A 15,728-nucleotide genomic window follows, 5' to 3' on the forward strand; every position below is an offset into this window, starting at 1 on the left:
TAATTTAATAGCAAGTTAAATTAAATTATCTTTAAGGCAACCAAAATATACCTGAAGCACAATGCTATTTATAGGCCTTTCCATCAAAGACTTCAGCTTTCCACTATGTGGCTATTCAAGACCCTATTTATTGTACTTTTTCTCTATAAATACATCTTTTCCGCTGTCACCTCCAGTAACCCTGGTGTTATGTGAGTCTTGACCAGACGTTACAGGTCACCTTCCTGACATAATCCAAAACAAACAGTTGACAGGATAACCCCTGGCCAGGTTAGAGGATTATTGTCTGACTTCATCATTCAAAAGACACTACTGCCTCCCCCTCCATTCATGCATAACTAATGACAAGTACACAAGTAAGCTTTTCCAGGTTACTGGATTTACAGATCCATACGTGTACATGTATGCGTGCATATATAGAAAATTTCTTTTCACAGTTTATTGAGCTCTTCCAGATTACCTCATTTGTTTGTGTAATTATCAGACAAAAGCACGAAAGCGGGGAATTCTTGTATTCTGTAGTTAAGTCCTGTTGCATATGAGGGTACCAGCCTCGGGTCATTTGAGTAATGACTCAAGTTCTCTCTCATTTGCTCTCTCTTTTTTCCTTTTTGTGAAGCTCTCTTCACCCATAAAGCATTTTGCTCTCTCACTTCTCACTTCAAAATATTTTGTGCAACATAAACTGATGCAATCTAGTGTTTATTTTGAGATAGTGTGTGTGGGGGAAAGTCTCAGTGACAACACACAGGAAGCTGTGTTTTCCCGCAGTATAGGTAATACAGACATAAATATAAACAAAAGATAGAAACATTAGAAACATAAATAGAAACTTTTTTTAAACCAATCAAATAAAAGAAAAAAAAAAAAAAAAAACAACCTCAAAAAACTTCCCCAAAAAGCAAATTGGCCAAAAATTTTTTGGAAAAAGCCCAACAATTTTGCAGTTCAGCCTCTGTACAGCACCACAGGGGATTTTAAATCAGAATGCCATTGTAGTACCGACCTCTGTGTTATTGTCATTGTCTATAATCAAGAGATGTCTCCAAATACGTAAACTGGGTTTACACCAACGAGCATCTGGTTATGTTCAAGAACAAAAAGGAAGATCAACCAGAATAACAGGAAAACAAAAGTATGGGGAAAGAGAGAAACAGTCCATAATGTGAAGCCTACCACATCATCTGCCAAACAATGTGGAGGGAATGTAATGGGATGGGCATTTATGACTGCCAGTGGAACTAAGTTACTAGTGATAACTGACGATGAACACTAAACTGCTGATAGATGTAGCAGGTCCCTTTGGGACATGGTCACCACTTGTGTCTTTGGGCCTTAGGACTCTCCTCTCGACTCGTACCAGGATGGCTGCCTGTTGCCTCTGGTCATCTGGGACTCTCATCCTTTGGCTGTGAGCTCCCCATCTACAGCCTCCTGCCTTCTCCTCCTAGGATGGATGCACAGGGGTCGCCAAGATGTGATAACTGAAAAATACAAATAGAAATGAATAAATAAACACATAATTTTTTTTTCACATGAACAAGAGGAGGCTATAGAGATTTTATATAGATATGTTTAAAAAGCAAAATGTGTATGGTACCACAGTGCATTCAGATTACAATTATGATTGAAAAAGCTGCCATTCAGGATTGGAGCAGGATGGATTCAGAAGCGTACACGGCAATACTCTCTGCTTAGATGCAGCTAAATATTGCTGACCTAACAGCACTTTGCAGTGTAAGCAGATATCGACCCTGCAAAAAATGCAAAATAGGAGTTTAAAATATCCCAAGAGTTTCTCAAGAAAAAGAAATAGACTAATATTCAATGACCAAGTCGGTCACCTGATCTCATCATGCTTTTCATTTATTATAAAGGAAACCTGAAAACAAAACTAAAACCAAAATGACCCAAATACAAGCAGAATGTGCTACAGGAAATGCCTAAAAGAGCATCTCAGGTTAGGAAATACAGCTTTTGGTGATTAACTGCGAAGGATTTTCATCCAAGTATTAGGAACAATTCAATTAAAATTGTGTTAGTTTGTCCAATTAATTTTAGGGCTGTAATTCCTGCAGAAGTTTTGTAAGTTGACAGTCTGCATATTAATCACATCTTAATTGTTTCCACTGTGGTGGTGTAGACGGCAAAACTACAAAAACAGTGGTTGCGTGACAAATTATAGACCTAGCTATAACTGGGACTGAGTCAAAATAAGCTATATTATACTACCTTTCATTGTTTGTACATGCTGTGCTTGCTAGCATTAAAGGGATTCAAGTTTATTCTAAGTATAGTGTCTGTGTTCATTATAAGCAGCCCCTGCACACAGTCCAACTGCATGGCTGGGAAGTTGGCAAAATAAGATTGCTTCAAATAACTGACAGTGCTTATGCTCATTACAATAACAGATCATCAGTGGAACAATGGACTATTGTGTGATGGATGTTTTGGTTGCAAACCTTTTGAGTTACTATAAATCAGAATATCATCACAGACACAATAAAAAACACACTAATTCCAAGTTGATTGGTGATCTTCAACCTGTGCTTTATGCTGTTGTCCATAAGTTGTTATAATGGTATAATCATTGGATCAACAGTGCAAAACAAATTTGGCTCTTTTTTAATTAAATTAGTAAACTTTTACATACAGAAATGATCTTAGGAAATAATCTTTCATTCATATTCATTTGAACTTGTATCACACAAATTCCACACGGCTTTCAGACAGTAAAAGTTCAGATTTAATGACTGTGCTGTTGCTGCCTGTCAGCGATGTTTAACTGCTTTCATCAAGGCTGTATATTATCAGTGTCTTGTTTTCTTTTCTCTGTAGCAACTCTGTCCCAGCGTGCCAAGGAAGAATGTCTTTTTACTCGTCTATATGTTTAACCATTTAGATGTGTAATTACATGCAATGTTGGGTGCCATTAGCCAGAGGCCAGATTTACTCCAGTTCTCTTGAAAAAAAAATTGCTCATGACTGAGAGTCAAAAATAATTACAGGCCAAGCAGAACAAGCGTTTATGTCAAACAATGAAGGCGGTTGCCATGTAAACCACTTTACTGTACATTTATCATATGCATATATCGTATAGACAACAAAAGCTTGACACGAACAAGTAGTTTCACTTTAATAATCTCTTGCTAGCGCCTCCTGTGTCATTTCCATACCCACAAATATTGGCATCTTATTTATTTATAAGATGTAGCACTGTGATCTTTTCAGTATAGCTAATTTCATGTATTTATTTGTAATTCTTTGTTTGTGATTCAGGAGAATTATTTAGCTCAGAGATTAGCTAACCCCGTGCATTCTGGTTAGCTCATAAGATGCCTAGCAACTCTGCTAAAACTTTGGGCTGATGGAGCATGCGCATTAGCTCAGACTCATTGCTAGTGAATAGCTAATATCAAAACAGCTGAGCCAACAGACTTCCTATTTGCTTCTTGCACATATAAATGGAATTACAGTTTATAATCATACAGTTCTTTTGGAGTTTTAGATATCAGGCTTTTAGCCAAAGGTTTCTGAACATACAAACCTTCAGAAACTTGGATTTTATGCTACTAATGTTAGACATTGAAGGCTAATGACATGCTAAGACCACTTTAAACATAACATGAGTTCCCAAGTGTAAGATTCAGGCTGAACGATGACTGGGAAACCGTAACTTAGTTTATAAAGACCATAGAGCATAAATAGACGATCAGAAAAAGAAAAGAGAGGCAGGACTACACATACTGTACAGACGGAGGTAATGAGACACGGGTGAGGGCAGGTGGAAACAATCTGATCCTAGAAGGGAAAGGAACAAAAGAAAACAAACAAACAAACATTTCAAGTAAAACAGGAAGCAACCAAAGCGAAGTTAACTAACATCAGAGATCAGTTTTGATCTCTAGTAACTAAAATATCTGACTGTTTTGAAGTAGCAGAGTATGTACAACAATTTAAGTACATCACTTTAAATTAAGTTTAGCCTAAGTAGTAAAAATATTTGAAAATGTGCTTAATTAAACAGGTGGTTAAACAGATCTGCTAATATTCTGGAAGAGCTGCACTCATCAACCTAGTGCCTACTTTATTTACAAGTATTAGTCCATGTGCCATCTGTCTTTTCTGACATCTGGGCTGCAGCTGGAGCTGGGAGCGTTTCCTCTGTCATTACTATTACAGTCTGCAAGGAAGTCTTCAGTGTCTGTAGACTCTTTAGCTCAGCACTTTCATTTTTTAACTGCACATACAAAATAAAAACAAATGTGTACCAATCTCACGTGTTTCCATCAAAGGTATCAGTGTTCTTTTTTCTCTTAAACGCATGCTTCATCTCATAGACTAGTAAATGTAGCCAGTCAGACTCAGTGTGTGCAACAGTAGAAAAAAAGGCAGTCTCATATCATTGGATCTTGATGTGTATTCAGCACATGTAAACAAACAGAATTACATCACATACTGATTTTTAAAGCGATCCAAGAGTGTGGAGAGATACTGATGAGCTGATTTGGTATTATGTCTGATTTATTGTGTTTTTAAAGCATACCAACATATCACAATCTTACAGCGTTTAATTTTCTATCCATATTTTAAATCACGACTCCTCGTTTTACATTTTCTGATCAAAACGTCACCTTAGACGCAGTCACAGTAAATGATGAGTGAACGGGTGGCTCGATGCTTGAATTAATTGTTAAAGCTAAACAAATTTGTTTCTTCATCCATTTTCCCCAATGAGTCAGGCAAAAATTCATTTTTTAACCTTTTTCACATGAGGGTAAGACGCGTTCTACCAAGCCCCACCCCCTGCTCCTCCTTCCACACCAACATATTCCTGTCAACTTTCCCAGACAGCCTTGTTAACTTGTCTACCGCACTCTGAACTTCTGCCAGTACGGAAATAATAAACACATTATTTCTTCGAGTCCACTTAACATCAGCCATCACTTGCTTCACACTGATTTTTCTGTGGTTGACTTTAGTAATTCTCATTAAGTAAATTACACTTTCCAAGGTTGACACTTCTTACTTAACCTGTTGCAAAATTCCAGCAGGACTTATCAGGGTCTCGTGAGAAAACAAAAAAACCAGAAAATAACACAGAGTTGCTGAATAACTTTAGGTCTTTCAAATTTGTATAGCAAAGTGTTAAGTCTGAGTGATAATGGCCGAGAACAGCTTAAAGTGGACATTTGAGTACTGTTTTCTTTTTAATTAGCACACCAAGACACAAGGCATGATTTCAACTGATGTGTTACAGACACTTTCCCATGCATCCGGGAACTCTTTGACTTCCCTACAGTTTTTACAACTGTTTGTGTTAACTTTAACAACAGTAATGATTTAACACTCTGCCTCAAACTGGATGCCACTTGTGCTTTTATATTCAAATTTGAAAATGAAAAAGCAATTTGTTGCTTGCCTAAATCTGACACCAAAAAAACGGTTTTATTTTATTTTATTTTTCTCAAGTCAAATGAAGACAAGTTCCACTGACTAAATTATACAGTTTAAGAACTACTGTGTGGGAATTAGTGGCATCTAGTGGTGAGGCTGCATAATTACAACAAAAAGAAAACCGCTTCCTCACAGGTCCTGGTGAGGCGCGCTCAGTTCAGTGTAAATTATAAAAGATGTGTACAGAGCCGGTGTTGGGTTTGTCCATCCTGGTCTGCTGTGGAAACAGGATAAAAGGAGCTAACAAAATTTAACAGAAGCTCAGCAGTATATAGTTATGGTTGATTGATTAAAAATAACTACAAATACTATATTTAGTTTCGTTCTGTGTCTGTGACTAGAGCTCATTAAATCAGACACACCGGTCCTTTAAATTGAGCCTCATGTTTCTGTACCTATGACAGATGAGGCTGCAGATGTTTTCCATTCTCAAAAAGAACATCTCTTTAAAACCTTTAGGCGATTTCCTTAAATGTGTCCCAAACCTTCCCTTTAACTCAAAGAATAAATAATAAAAATATTATGTTCAAAGGTCAAAGGTTAGAGTCACCATGAGCTCATAGAACAACTGGCAATTCAAAGATGGAAATTATGACACAATTTCACAAACAGGCCTAATAAAATAAAATGATAAAAAGACATCTTAGACCCAAAAGTTTAAAGGTCAGGTTTACTTTGGCATCATTTTGCTCTGGATTGTAAAATAGCAACATTATTTGGTCCCCACCTGAAAGTCTGAGTCTGAAGAGATGTAAAGTATCCCTTGACTAATTGGAGTCGTAAATTGCAGCACACAGTGTAATTCACTGTAAATCTATATTGGAAAAGGTATTTTAGTACTTCTGGAAATGGTTAAGTATCATGCAGTTTTTAGGATCTGTTGTGTTCTCATGAGCAGCTGCACATTGATTGCATAGCTGAGAGCCCATTTAGTCACCCCAGAGAGCTTCAGTGGGTAAATATCGCCACCTTGTGTTGAAGTAGAGGATTCACTCCTGCTGTTCAATACTAACTCAATAGTTTATAAAGTTTAATATTCAAAGTGATCATTGTAAATACTGTTAATATAATTGTACTGTAACTTTTCTTCATTTTTCCTGTTTACAATGTTTGTTTGTTTGTTCTTGTTTTTTTACAAAGCAAAAGGAGGTGATGAGCACTGCACACAACAAAGGAGTGCATCAGTGTAAGTTTAACAGTAAGATAACACCTTTTGCCATTAATTCACAAATCAGTATCATTTTTTCTTACAATTTTTTTTTGCAGTTGTCATTTTGGCATATAATTATCACAACATGCGTAATTCACACTCTCTGCTCTGTCAGTTCCTGTCTCCACCTACACCATGTGACTTGTCAGAGGGTGAGGCACTTGTGTGCACTTGTTCCACAGGGTTCAACCGCTACGCAGGACTAGGCCAAGGCTTGGACGGAGGGAGAGGCATCTTGTGCCCAGAGCCATGGACTACCAGCAGAAACTGGCTGAAAAACTCACCATCCTCAATGAGAGAGGAAATGGGGTGCTGATACGAATGAACTACATTAAGAAGGTGAGGGGGAAAAGAGGAAGAGTTAAGAGACAAATGGTGTGAACTACAAAGAGGAGAAATAAGGAACTTCTTGTTCATTTTATTTATTTTGGTGTAAATGTGAGTTATCAAATGATAAAAATGTATCTAAGAGCAAACACGTAAGCACACACTGATTCAGTGCTTAGCGGTAAATTCGATTTGAAGTTATTGCGAATCATTTTCCTTTCAGTTTCCTGACAACCTTTACAAAGCAGTGATAGGTTCACTGTACAGATCACATCCTTATAGCAACAATAAAAACAATAACAATGTTTGCTAATAGTTTAAGAGCTGAACATGTTTCATTTTTAATGCACGGAAGTAACAAACTTCAAACAGGAGCTATACCAGTACAGATGACATGAACTTTACAAATTCTCAAACTCAGGAGGGTTTTCTGAAGGTGGAGTTTAAACTCTGGTTATGAGATATAGAGATATAGAGATATAAAGATATAAACTATGAGCTGGGGGAACTGCTTTGTGTGTTTACTGGCTTTGCAAGATGGGAAAACTGTCAACTGAGGCTCTAGCTGAATGTATTTTTGAGGAGAGGAAGTGCAAACAGGAAGTTGGTCTGTGCTGTCAGTCAACTCAAATTTCAGTTACTTTGAACATAAAGCTGTAAAACTCCCGCAAAAGCAGTAAAATTAGTGAACAAATAAAAATATACGATCATTTTAGCCACATGTGTGTCGATAGCGTGAGTCTTGGCAATTGTAAAATGACTGGAGAGACTAATGGATTCACACCGACAACCAACACATTTCGAGAAACGGCATGCAGTTTGCATCCATGTGCATGCTATTCATCAAGGGGAAGTGGATAAACAGCTGAGACTTCAGCAAAACCCCAACAAATGCATTTTTCCACTTCTGCCCTCACACTTGTGAGCTTTGAGTGAAGCCTTTTGCTCTCAGCTTCTAAACAGCCCTGCGGGAACAGTTTTATGTTAATGATCTTGCTCAAGAGGTTGTTTAAAGGGGTAGTGAAAGCAAAGCCAAGTTACTTTAATTGTTTTCTTGTCATTGGCATTTTCTACCTATCGTCGAGCGGCTCTTAAAAATAAAAACAAAAAATAAAAGCTAGGAAACTGAAATGTGAAAACATGACATAGAATATATTGTACATGTTCCTGTCCTTAATCTCCACACCTCTCATCTAGACATGTGGAGATCCCAAACTGCGGCCCTCCTTCCTGACAGATAAGGCCATGGAATCTGCCATCAAGTATATCAACAAGAAATTCCCCAACATCGACTACAGGGGAAACATTGTAAGTGCAAACCGCTTTTGTTCAAGCTTATTTTTCCCCGAATGTTCGTCTCTATGTTTTTCTTCTTGTTTTGTCGGCTTGTGTTCATAAAGGTTCTGTTTCTTGAAATGAAAATGAAAACATCATTAAATATGCCAGAAAGTGCTTTGCTTGTGTTGTACCAGAAAGATTAACGTACGAAAATGAAAGTTTGAGCTCTCGAGAACATAAAATTGATTTATGAAAGCAGCACTTCTGTGTTTTTTTTGCAGTGCACTGTAAAGTATTTACCAATTTGCTGATGTTCTTTATGTATTATGTTCATGTATTTCTTGTAATTCATCAATCACTATCAACCACAGAGGAAGTTAAACATCACCTCACATCTAACCACTGATGTCTTCATTATTGTTTAGCAAAATCTGACCAGCATCCAGCGACAGAAATCAGAAGTGCTGTCCAACACAACGAGCTACTACGAATCTTTCCTGGATGTCATTGAATTCAGGGTGAATATAGTTGTTCTTCATCATCTCACATTCATTCACATTTAAAATCTCACAGTTGTTTTTTGATATTGAGTATGGTATTGAAACATAATATATGATGATTGAAAAAGTGAAAGTTAATCACACTGAAAATTACTTGTGCATCATTTCTTATGTAGAACTGTGAAGACATCTTGAGCCGCCGCTCATTTCTTTATATTTTGCTTTTAAAAAACCAGACTTTCTTTAATTTTTTTTAAATTGTCTTGAGAAATAGTTCTGCAGGCTTTCTGGAGGTTATTCAGACTCTGTCATGGTTGTGCTGTGTGGCAGGCAGGATGTAGGCCCCAAATGCAGGATACAGACAGAATAATTAACAAAAAGGCAGCAGCTTTATTGCTGGAAAATACACACTAATGCTAGGTACATAATCACTGAAAAAGAAACAAACAAAAGATTAACTTGAACTAAGAATCATGCACTTAACTACAAATGACTAGACAAGACTTGACATCATATGATGTGGCCAGGGAACCTGGCACTTATGCAGGAACACACAGCAAATGAAGAGGACGCGACAACAAACAGGGGAAGACTGAGGACTTAAATACACAGGCAGGATAATGAGAGGATGGGAAACAGGTGGAAACACAGCTGGGACAAATCAGACAAAAATAAGACAAAGGGGAAGCAAAACTGAACACACTAACATAGCATATGCACAGAGACACGGACTTGACACAGAGGCATGAGTGACTGGATATGAAATGTGGAACACAAGGAGGACACGGTGACTGAAACTAGAAGCTAAAAACAAATATAATGTGAACAGAAAACCATCAAGAGAACAAAACCATGACTAACAATAATTGAGGGATAGAAATTAAACACAAAACACTGGGCTACAGACCCAGTGCCGTGACAGTGCCTCTTAAAGTTTTTCTTTGGCTGCTTTTTCACTCATTTTCTGTTCCGTCCAGACGTTGTACCTGATCCCTTTCAGAGGAATGCTTTTGTTTGTTAAGCCACATAACATTGACCTATGAATCATTCAAGAATAAAAAAGACACATAAATCAAGGGCTGAACAAGCATCTACACATAAACCAACTTTTATCTTGTTGGAAAGAACAGCTTTTTCTTATGTCTTTAGTTGAATCTATAAAAAATACTAAAGATAAGCATAAAATCAAACCAACAAAATTAATCTCAAAGAAAATTAGCCAAAAACCTGGCACATATATGATGAACGGTGTCTGAAAGTCCTCAAGAAACAGGAAAAAAATCCAACAGAGACCTGGATTAGAATCCGAGACGTGCACCTGGCTCTTCAGTTCATCCATCTACTAAAGTCCCATCAGATATCATGGTGGAACTGAAAATCAGTGAGAGTGATGAACTTAAATCTGGAAGGAGAAGATCAGCAGAGAGGTACAGCAGCGAGTGTCCATAGTGATCTATAACACATAGTGGAGGCTCTGTCATAGTTTCAGCAGTGCTGTTGGGGATCTTGTGATTTCAGGCCACCATGGAAAGTCTCTGATTGACAACAGATTAATTTTTCATCTTAGCAAACACACTGTGACCTGAACAGAAAAATATACAGTGGAACATTATCAGTCATGGACTGTCCTCCCCAGAGCCAGGACCTCAACATTACTGAGGCAGCGTGGGATCATCGGGAATGGAACAAAGGGCATCCAGAATCCTAAGAGGACATTCGTGATGTCCTTTGAGAAGCCTGACCTATTCCTGAAGACGACTTAACCTCGTAGGACCTGGCATCCACATATGTGGACATCACATTTTGGGTTATTTAGACCAAAATACTGAATTTTGCTCTAGAAGGGCCTGATAGCCACTTACGAGGACATTATACTGCTACTGTTCTATCAAAATTTTACACGAATATCCTCATATTTGGCTCTTTTTTTCCTTAAAAACAAAAATAAGGTTAAAAAAAATCTGGTAATTCTTTGTTTTTACATTCATCGGGCCCCAAAATGACCAAATATCAAAGAAAAATTAAAAATACATGCCATGGAAGAGTTCGGGTCTTAGGAGGTTAAAGAAATTACAAGACAGTCTGAGAGATTTCAGCCTGTGTTGAAGAATAAAGGCGATCATACTGAATATTGACTTACAAGCTCTTTATATTTGTACAAACACAGTTTTGGCCTTATTTGTGGTATTTCTATGTGTTCTTGCATACGGTTATAAATCGTTGAACCCATTTCCTGGTTTCATAGCAAAATATAGGATATAGAAGAAATGAGTGGTGGCTCAAGACTTTCACTCTACTGCATAAGAAAAGACAAACCTGAAAATAGAGCGCAGTGCCGGCGGTCGTAAACATAGTGACGTTTGTCTCGTTGATCGCTCTGCACATTCACTATTTCAGACCTTTTGTTATTAGAATACATTTACATATAGAGTGGTTTATTGTGACCTAAGAAAGCAATTGATTATATTGCATACACCGAGGGCAGTTAGCTCATTGTGGTTTTAACACCTTTCTCAAAATATTCATTTTTCTCTGTGTGGAGGTTGCAGCAATGCCAAGACATTCATGGTATTTGTAAGACTTCAATCATGAAGATACAAATTATTCATGATTATAAAGTTTTCTTTAAAAATGGACCAAAGGCAAATTTTCTTATTATGCAGGTCTGTCATTTGTAATCCAATCCTCCTTTTTCCATTCAGGACCATGTTTATGAGTTGCTGAACACCATAGACGCCTGTCAGTGTTTCTTTGATATAGTAAGTATTTACTCTGTGGGTAGTGTTTCGATGAAAACATAAAAGTTGTTACCTGTTCGCTTTGGTCACCAGTCACTCTGATACTGCTGCTGTGTTTCTTATTCCTGCAGCCTGATTACACATTGCACATTATGTTGCTTTTTCTTCTCACGCCTGAGCTTCATCTTCTTCTGCTATTGCCACATTTAAAATTGCACCTGTTCTTTATATTTCACACCAAACCCATCCAAAATAATCTTTTGCCTTTAATATGTGATATCTGAAATGGAACGTAGAGCAAATGATGACACTAAAATTGTGATTTCAGACAACCAACTTTGACTTCACCAAAAACTACTTGGATCTGATCATCACGTACACCTCCGTTATCATCACGCTCTCTCGCATCGATGATAAGAAGGCCCTGGTGGGAATGTTCAACTGTGCCCACGAGATGACGAATGGAAGCAGGTGGGGAAAAGATGGACGCCTCAGCAAACGTCGTGCAGCTTTTTAAAGTGGCTGCAAACAATTTCAAGTGCTAAACGCTTCATCCACAAATACTCCAATTTTTCTAATCATTATAATAAATTTGAACTTTAAGCATTAGTTACTACTTACTTTAAAAGCCGCACTTTGTTTGGCTAATGCAAGGCAATTTGCAGTAACCACAGTCTGAATTATTTCAGCAACTCCAAAGAAAGTCACACAAAATATTACAAATCTAAATCAGATGTTTTTATTCTCATTAAAACCTTGTAAGTTGGATTGAAATAGTACTGTGCTGCACTGGTATTGCAGCTTTGCTGCTCTTGTCATGCCTCCACTCAATGTGACCCCTACAGTGACCCCTCCTACCCTCGGCTTGGCCAGATGTTTCTGGAGTATGATCATCCCTGGAAGAAGCTCACGGAGGAGTTTGGCCCTCATACAAAGGTAAATTCAAAAATGTGTCATTAGCTGTCCAAGTACAAAGGTAAACTTTAAATACAGTAAAGTATGCAAAATGCTAGTTCTTTTTTAAAAAGAAAAACACCTTTTATATATAAAAGGTGTTTTTCTTTTTTCCCTGCACCTGAACAACCCAACTTCTTTTATGCCTTCACCACTCTATGAAACAAAAACGTTTTATTATAGTTTGCCTTTTTCTCCACTATTTTGTTTTTCAATGATGAACCATTAAAAGGGTTTACTCATGGGTTATCTTGAAATATGCCCGTGTGCGTGCAACAAAACAAATTACCATTTATCAGGTTTTTAAAGCATTGCCTTCTCTCAGAATTTCGTCCTTTTGGCTTTTAAAATGTTCTCATATCCATCCGTCTTCCTCACTCGGTGTCCTTTGCACCTCTATCCCTCTGTCAGGCTGTGACAACAGCATTGCTTTCGCTGAAGATGGTCTACCCACGGAGGAACCTGCCAGCAGAGCAGTGGCGAAGCGCCCAGCTCCTCAGCCTGCTCAGTGCTCCAGCTGCCATGCTGGACTCAGCCTGTTGTGACACTGTGAGTCTCATTTCCTCTCATACCCTCAACTCCTGTTTTGAAATAGTGAGACGAGGTGTAGAGAAATATGACAATGTTTTACTACCAGCATAAGAGTGAATGCATTTATTCAGGTTATTTATGTGAGTTCTGTTTTTATTCTGCATCTTTAAAACACTTAATTATGAAAACTGTGTGCCTTTAGCTTTTTTCTGCTTATGCCCCAACTTTTTTTATATTGAATATACTTTGTCTTGTATAAAAATCTACACTTTGGAAGGCAGCGAATACTCCTGCAAATGAAAAAGGACCAAAACACAGTATAGAAAAGGGATGTATAACAGCTGAAGTAAAGACTTTATTCATGTTGCCAACAGTAAATGAGTCTGTGGGAGTTAATAAGTTGGTTGTCTTCTACAGATGGCGTGCGAATACCTGTCTATGGAGACAATGGAGCGTTGGATTATTAGTAAGTGTTTCTATATTTCCAATTTAAATGTATTTGTTACAGAATTTAAGTGGTTTGAGAACCTATTGGATATACCCACATGTAACACACATGAGAAAAATGGGTGCACAGTAATAGTTAAGCCACCCCTCATTTATTTATGATTTTGTGAGGAAAATGGGAAACAGATGCAGTGATTTATAGAAATGTGCAAACATGAATGAAAACACAGCATGTAAGTTAAAAATTGAGTATGTACACTTCTAAGGAACCTGGGCTCTCTGTCTTGTCATTTCTTTAAGTAGTCTTCCTTCTCTCACCCCAAATGGTCGCGGCAGATGGCCCCGCCCCTCCCGGAGCCTGTTTTTCCTGGAGGTTTCTTCCTGTTAAAAGGGAGTCTTTCCATTCCATGTCGCCATATGGGGGTCATATGGTTGTTGGGTTTTCTCTGTATCTATTATTATAGGGTCTACCTTACAATATAAAGCGCCTTGAGGCGACTGTGCTGTGATAAACAACACTGTAGAAATAAAGACTAATTTGAGGCTCTTCGAAGGGTTCAAAGCTCTTCTTTGGATGATGCTTTTGTTCTGTTCTGTATTAAAATGATCCCACACTGCTCCAGTAATGTTGAGGTCCGGGCGCTAATTCAGCACACCTCAGCCTCTGTTCCCTGTTGCCCTTCATGAGAATGGCTTCTTGTCTTCCACAGACACCAATTCTAATGAAGGTTCAGCAAACAGCTGATGGTTAAACTGAAGCTCTGAGGTCCTGTGTCATATCTTTGTTGGCTTTTTTTTTTGCACCATTTCCTAAGATCGTGACTTTCAGATACTGTTTGTCTCCTGTAGATAGTAGTTTAATCTACTATCTACTACTTTTGTAATTCACTTTTCCAGTTTCCTCATTTTTTTAAGGACATACTGCACACCATCCCGAGACTAGCCAAGCTTTGGACTCATAGCACTAACGAAATGGGAACAAACTGTGTTTGTTCCCTAGGTATTGGGATACAGTGTAAATGTAAATAAAAACATGATTCAATGATTTGCAAATCTCATAAACCCATTTTTATTCACATGTGGAACACAGAAAACATATCAAATGTTCCAACTGAAAAAAATAGTTAATTTTGAATAGGGTCATTTTTCCCCACTGTGCAGCACCCCTCTTCTTTTAACAACAGTAAACATCTGGAGCTGAGGAGAGCAGCTGCTGAACTTTAGGGAGAGGAATGTTGTCCCGTTCTTATCTGATATTGGATTCCAGCTGCTCCACAGTCCTGGGTCTTTTTTGTTGTATTTCTCGGTTGGTGAAACGTCTGGAGACAGGCTAGTTCAGCACTCGGACTGTTCTACAGCATGAAGCCATGCTGCTGTATTAGATGCAGTATGCGGTTGTCATGATTCGGCTGTGTGCAGGCAGGAATTGGAGCCAAACGCAAACTCAATGGAAACAGGACTGAACTCAAAATGCCAGCTTTTATTGCTGAATAGAAAACTTTACAAAACCTAAACTGGGAAGATTCTAAGAAAACACACACAGGGAGCCGCAGAGAGAAACACACAGCATGAAGGAGGACACAATGCTGAACGCAGGAAGACAGAGGACTTAAATACACACAAGAGGTGATCAGGACAAGTGGCAACACATGGGGAAACAGCTGACACATAACGACATCCCAGGGGAAATGTAAAACTAAACACAGGAACACAGGACCTCTTTCAAAATAAAACAGGAAACATAATGAAACGCAGACCTGACAACTTGAACTTAACAAAAGACATGAAACACATGAAGGGCAAGGAAGACTTAACACTAGGGCTCCTTGAAAAATAAATAAGGGACACCTCATGGCCAGGGTTGGGCGACCCGATTGTCTTCACCCTTGCCAGTGTGTGAAATTATTTTTTTAACCATTTGATAAAGTGCGTCCCTTTTCAGCTCAATACTTTTGTTTCCAATTACGGAACAATTCCGTTTTTCAAGGGACGGTTGGCAACCCTACTTAACACAGGGGTTGAAAACACAAAGGTAATGTAATAAACAAATGAACTTCACCAACTTAATGAGCTTAAACAAACATCAACTTCCAAATAAACTAAAACGCTGGGTCGACAGACCCAGGGAACATGACAGCGGTTTAACATTGTCGCACTGAAATACAGTCTTCACTGAAAAAGTCATTATCTGGATGGGAGCATATGTTGTTCTGCATTGTTAGTGCCTTTCTAGATGTGCAAAATGCCAATTTCACAGACACTCATAACGCTCATAACCAGTGTTGG

At 38.1% G+C, this 15,728-nt stretch overlaps 1 protein-coding gene across 1 annotated transcript in view; it reads left to right on the plus strand.

Moving 5' to 3' along the window:
• The first annotated feature begins 6,813 nt into the window (after window positions 1–6,813).
• Window positions 6,814–15,728, plus strand: part of nckap1l (NCK associated protein 1 like) — a 22,616-nt gene continuing 13,701 nt past the window's right edge. Inside the window, exons 1-8 of the mRNA XM_005740077.1 lie at window positions 6,814–7,006; window positions 8,192–8,302; window positions 8,698–8,790; window positions 11,475–11,531; window positions 11,839–11,981; window positions 12,356–12,446; window positions 12,876–13,013; window positions 13,413–13,461. Of these exons, the coding sequence (XP_005740134.1) occupies window positions 6,917–7,006; window positions 8,192–8,302; window positions 8,698–8,790; window positions 11,475–11,531; window positions 11,839–11,981; window positions 12,356–12,446; window positions 12,876–13,013; window positions 13,413–13,461 (772 nt within the window). The 5' untranslated portion in view covers window positions 6,814–6,916. The remainder of the gene's footprint in view (window positions 7,007–8,191; window positions 8,303–8,697; window positions 8,791–11,474; window positions 11,532–11,838; window positions 11,982–12,355; window positions 12,447–12,875; window positions 13,014–13,412; window positions 13,462–15,728) is intronic.

This window comes from Pundamilia nyererei, unplaced genomic scaffold, assembly GCF_000239375.1.
Source record: "Pundamilia nyererei isolate P.nyererei 1_Seehausen unplaced genomic scaffold, PunNye1.0 scaffold00096, whole genome shotgun sequence".
NCBI lineage: Eukaryota > Metazoa > Chordata > Actinopteri > Cichliformes > Cichlidae > Pundamilia > Pundamilia nyererei.